Raw genomic sequence first — 5,969 nt, 5'->3', positions numbered from 1 at the left:
AGAGTGTTTGTGTTTCCACCCCAACACAGTCCATCCTCGAATGTTGTAGGTAGTCTCACTTCAGTATAATATGTAGTTTATTTATAGTTTTCATGCTTTTCTGATTGTTTTTTTTTCTGGCTTGGGTCCAGGACATAGGCTATTACAGCTTATAGAGCACGAGTTCTCTTCACACTGGCGCGGTTAATAATGTTGACGTTACCTCGTCACAACAAGATTTAAATAACACATGCAATGTTCTCCCTTGCTTGATTATGTAGCTCGGGAACTGAAGCTGATTATCAGGTGGATGTGCACCCCAAGGTGGTGGCATGACCGCGTAATGCACGTAACCGATTATAAAAAGCGTATTTATTTTTTATTATCCAAGTTACTACCTTGTTATAGTGCACCGGAAACGTAAGATAATTATTAGAGACCTAGAACATTGAGTCAGGATGAACCCATCCCACCTAAGGAAACTAAAATGTATATTTTTTTAAATTCTGAGAAATGTTTGAATTCGTAAAGGGCGACTTTTGTTTTGGAAAGGGCATCCTTACCTCATCCTTATAATCCTTGTAACTGTGTCAGTATGAAGAACTCGGTAAAGAGCCATCAGCCTAAAATATAATATATATTTTTTGGTATCCCAGAGAGGAAAAAAGGAGTAAAATGTCTTCTTATGTCGTCAGTAAAGTCATAAATAATTAGATGGATTTTTAATCAGTTTTTATTGTTTTTTTTTTTCCTTGTGTTCCTTGTTAGTGAAGCATTGCATTTGAAAAGAATGATGCTATTAATATTAATAATAATAATAATAATAATAATAATAATAATAATAATAATAATAATAATAATAATAATAATAATAATAATAATGTAGTTAATAATAAAATCAAACAACATTTACAATCTACGGATTCCTGCTGATGTTCTAATTAAATAAACATTAATAAACATTTTATCATTAAACTAAGCAAGGCCTATGTAAAGTAGCCCAGTGTTTTCCCCATATTTACTTTTAAATAAACTCATTATATTTAGTTTTAATGAAAACTAATTATAAATGAATCTCATTCTCTATATTAATCTATCTAATACATTATAATAAACCAGATAAGAGACGATTTGATTGTACGCATGTGAGTACTATAAGAGTAACAGGAGCAAAGGGCGTGGCCTATGATTGATTACTCTGGTTTAGAAAGACGTCATGATGTATATTTTATGTAAATAACGACTGTTACATTTGTTATCTATTTAAATAGATTTCGCTGTCATTTCACAGAAAAGGAGGTAGCTAGGAAAATCCTCTGTTCCCTCTTCGTTATACTAAGACGTCACATAGGACTGGCTTGATAACACTTTTTCATTTAGTCCTAAGAATGCATTAAAGCACCGCATTAAGAAATGTGTGAAAAAAATGGTTCTGTTATACCCCTCATATTGCACTAATTTGTCAAATGGTCTATGAATGTATTTTACCTAATGTTTTTTGTTGTTGCCGTGTAATCAAGCCTATTGGTTTTTTTTGTGTTAACCCAACACCCCTGGTTCAACTTAACATCTTATTATAAAGCTCTTCAGGAGCTGTCTTACAGCAGGAATCACTAAAAATGTGTAGAAGATGATGTTCGTCGTAGCTTGTGTTAAACTGTAAAATCACGAAATTTCTTGATAAACCTTTTCATCTAGCGAATCACCATTAGAAAAATCCCCTAAAGGAATAAATGACCAAAGAACAGCTAAACGTAAGTTTTGCATGCAACACAAAATACTCCTTCAGATTCATTCTCGTTCATTTTCGCGTTAGATTGTCTCTTGCCTATTGTAGATGGTAGCGTGACGTTATTCAGAATAAAAGTTGTCTTAATTCATCTCTCACGTCTTGCTCGCACATAGACTGCTTTAAACGCCGATTATTAGGAAGAAGACAAATAAATTATTGGATAAGATTAACCGTTTAAATGCATCTTGAATATCCTACTAATTACTGTTGTGCTAATTACATTTGAAAACGATAATCCAGAGAATGCATATAATATTCTATATGGTATCAAATGGGACATTTTATATAATTAAAATATAAACCACTATCAACGGAATAAGATGTATATTTGCATAAGCCTACATATTTTAAATCCAGAAAAATCGATCACCGCTTTTCTGTTTTAATTTTATTACGAGTAAAGCCGAATGTAGGCCTATGTAATATGTGTTTAATGGCCACAAACATTTTCCCTGAGTTTAACCTTAAAACTATTTCCACCACACACATTAAACCGTCTCAACTCTTTTTGGAATTTCGAAATAAGCCTGCAAATAAATTTATTTAAACATGTGGATAGCCCGAGCCTCCTAGGTCACAGCTGCATAAAGATCCTGGATGTGTAGAATAGCCTATTGCGTCCCAGCGTTTCAGTTGATCATATTACTCAAATGAAGAACTTTGAGTCTCTCCGAAATATGTTTTTTTGTTGTTGTTCTATATTTTATTATTCTAACTTAAAGCTAATGTAAATAAATAGGTACCGGTCCTGAGGCACCGCAGCATAGAAAACGTTCGGCCATTGAAATAATTTTTCTCTTCAATACGTCTACCGACTGGAGTGTTTACTGATAGCTCAGACCGGGTGCAGTGGCCAACCTCTGTCCGTACAGTCCATAGGGGGAGTAATATGAACCCGTCACTCCAGGGGTTGGAAGAGGGGGTTTGGAATACGGGTGATAACGACTGCTAAGTCCGAGCGCATGATGCGAGGTCCTGGGTGCCAACGCGCCAGAGCCTCCTGGAACTCCGGTTGGGGGTATGTGCATATGACAAGCCATCGCGGCGGCGGCGGCGGCAGCTAACGAGGATGAACCAGGATATCCTGATAATGACTTTTCCGCTCCGACGAATGCTGTGTGAGTTCGCAGGTGGTTCAGAAGCTCTTCTGAAGTGGAAAAGCGCTTGTCACAGGGCCCGTTTGCCGAAACCCAATTACAGACATGGTGCTGCGGGTCATTGGGAAGCACAAAGCCGTACTGGTATAACGGGTGCGGGGTGAAGGTGGTGGATGAAGGAACACCGGCTAGTGGGTGAGAGGGGTACAGTAAAGGATACCCGGGCTTCAGAGCCGCGGTGGAGTCGTGCGAACAGTTGGCGCCTGGTAGATGACCTGCGCAGTGGTAGCTGAGACAGTATGGGTCTCTGCACAGGCCAGCTGACATGATAGATGGTGGAGAAGCCCCGGCCAGTGGGCTTGTCCCCGCCTTACTGCTCAGCGAGTTTGCGGCGGCGAGTTGCGCGCTGATCAAGTGACTGCTGGGTTTGGTCGGGTCTAATGTCACCCCATGGGACAGGAAGTGCTGAGGGTAGCTAGCATATGTCCCCGCCAAGCCTCCCGGGAATGGAATTCCAGCGGGAGGGAGAGGGAATACTGTGTGACCTGGCCTGTAGGGGGAAACGGGGGCAACAAGTCCTGATCCGAGAGCAGACGATGCCGAAGACACTGTGGTGGTGTCAGACGCTAAAGACTTTACAGTTTCTTGCTGATGGCTTGACTCATTATCACCTGAACTTCGACTCGTTCTTCCGGACACTTCAGGCGGATCACCATCTGATTCCTTCTTATCCTCTCTATCTCCCGTTTTACAGTCCGCGATCTGTGGCGATGCAGAAGTGCAGGAACTCGGGCTGCCTGTCCTTGGGGTAAACGGCTGGCAGGTGGCGCCCGGCACCCGGAAGCCAGATTTATCTCCACTCGAAGACAAATCTTTCTTCTCTGATGATTTTGAATATGGCTTAAAACTAGATTTATCTTCTGCTCCAATATCACTGATTTTCAACGGTCCGGATTTTGAGTCTTTGTCGCAAGAATCATTTGAGGTGACAGCGGATAGCTTGGTAGAGCACGGCGGATCTGGTTTTCCGATTTGAGAACATGTTTGTGCCAACAGAGCCAGTGGACTCTTTTTGGCATCCAGCTGCGAAAACAGAGAGTTTTAAATAACACTTATATGTATGGAATGTAATAAATCATTAACAGAGCGACATAAACATATTAATTTAACCTTGGTTTAAACCCATAGGTGTGCTAGTCTAGATAAATGTTCGTGCGCTTTGCATTAAACATTGACGAATACAGCAGACACTAAATGCATTTCAGCGTTTTTTATCCACGCATGAGAGAAATACTCAAGGTTTGTTTTGCTAAAACAGCATAGGATTTCTTTGTTCTAAACTAAAAGACACAGGAAGGTTATTCGATTTTCAAAAACGTACCTCAATGGGGCTGACAGGGGTGGACGGCAAAGGCTGTAAATAGTCCGGATGCAGGAAATGTCCAGTCCGCGCTGTGAGCATTTTTAAAACCTTAATCGGTAAACGCTTCGCTTGTCGCTGTGGATCCGCGGGAGGTAAAAAGTGCTGATAAGCTTTCGTAGTTTTTGCAGTGCCGTTTTCGCAACGCTCCCACACCAGATTCGCAGCGCAGGTTCTTAGAGCGGATTCCGGGGGCAATGTAATCATGACCCTCTTGTCATTTAGATTTCAGGAAACTAATTCATAGACGTTCAAAACCATATCCCTTGAATAAAGAACCTGGTGTGTCCAGAAAAATGAGGGACCGTGGAGAGTAATCCGCGGAAAAATCGGTGAAGACGGTCGAGAGCGCAGGTTACATCTGCCGTGGTGCTGCTCTGTGCGTTACGTATTCCGTGAACGGGACGCGCAACCCCACTGCTCACCAACGTGTCTTCACGAGTCCTGAGATAAAAGCTGTTGCCGCCTTCCAATCAAAGCGCAGATGGAGGTGATTGGAGGGTCAATGGGATGTGACGCAACTGACTGATGTGGGCGTCTGTTTTGTCCGTCTCTAATTGTATGACGGGATGTTGCTTGTGTTTGACATAAATAGCGATCGGTTGAGTTTGAGATCATGTTTTATTGTGCATCACACAAAGGACATTTACATACAACGCCATAGTTGTCGAAGCCTGTAAATCGTTTATCAGGCGAGTTGAACTGTAGGTTATACAGCGCATGAACTGAAATACAAAGAACCTTCACGTTTAAAGCAGGGAGCGTACGTAAGACATGCCTCGCATTCTGTATTTTTCTTTTTATGTTCTGACTGATTTGTTGATGAGATAAAAATGATCACAATTGTAGTGAATGCCAGGAGTTCCGGAATTAAAGTAAGCAACAATAAACCAAATTATTTCTCTAAGGGTATCTACTAGGAGTACCCGACTGACTGTGCACTTAGACAAATTGGTTAAATGCGGCCAGATGCTTAAGAGTGAGGGAAGTGGAATTTAATCTACTGTTAGAAACAAATGATATGGACATTTTTGAGAGCATAAGATCAGCCGCTAAATATGAATATATAAGAGCCTCCATAATAGTCAATTATCATGACATATTTAATTGCAGTCTCTGGTTCGGGTTTTGTTGCTGTTTGTACACAACAGATGATGTTAAAAGAAGTGTGTTATGCTGAAAGCGGCTGTGATTAGCCTTGAACAATATAACATATGTGGAAGACATTGTGATTATTAATCAGGAGATACTGTGATTGATAACCGAGTTGCTTTTTTCGGCTGCGGCTGTCAGCTCCTGCCACGGCGCGTGAGTTATTAGGGCAGAGGAGGGGAGAAGGGCGAACATAAATTCCGCGCTTCGGGCAGAAACACCCTTTATTGTACGCGTGATAGATGACTCTCCGCTGCAGACACCAAAATACTCGACATTATTCTGTAATGGGAACGTGTTTCTGCAGCGCCATATTTCCCCACGTTAAAGTAGAAAGTTAAAATACTCACGTCTCTGACAATGTTTATGGATAACTCTACACTTGTGGATACTATTAGTCACCACCGACCTAGAGTTCGCCTTTCCAACTGATCCTAACCGTTTCAAAAGCACAAAATAATATTTTGTAGGTCAGAATGTTAAAGGAAATGTTAGTTTTAAACGGTTGCGTGCTTCCCCCCGCAGAAAC

General features: G+C 41.0%; 1 protein-coding gene across 1 annotated transcript; it reads right to left on the bottom strand.

Annotated features, from left to right (window-relative positions):
- Positions 1-880: 880 nt before the first annotated feature.
- Positions 881-4,712, bottom strand: LOC113576324 (zinc finger protein 503-like). The gene is made up of 2 exons (XM_027008326.2): positions 4,250-4,712; positions 881-3,951 (listed from the first exon to the last, which is right to left on the bottom strand). Exons 1-2 carry the CDS (start codon positions 4,493-4,495, stop codon positions 2,596-2,598), a joined length of 1,602 nt encoding a protein of 533 aa, XP_026864127.1. The 5' UTR covers positions 4,496-4,712; the 3' UTR covers positions 881-2,595.
- Between the last annotated feature and the right edge of the window lie 1,257 nt (positions 4,713-5,969).

Source organism: Electrophorus electricus, chromosome 14 (assembly GCF_013358815.1).
Source record: "Electrophorus electricus isolate fEleEle1 chromosome 14, fEleEle1.pri, whole genome shotgun sequence".
NCBI lineage: Eukaryota > Metazoa > Chordata > Actinopteri > Gymnotiformes > Gymnotidae > Electrophorus > Electrophorus electricus.
Note: the sequence above shows the minus strand (reverse complement) of the source record. Positions and strands in the feature narration are given on the sequence as shown.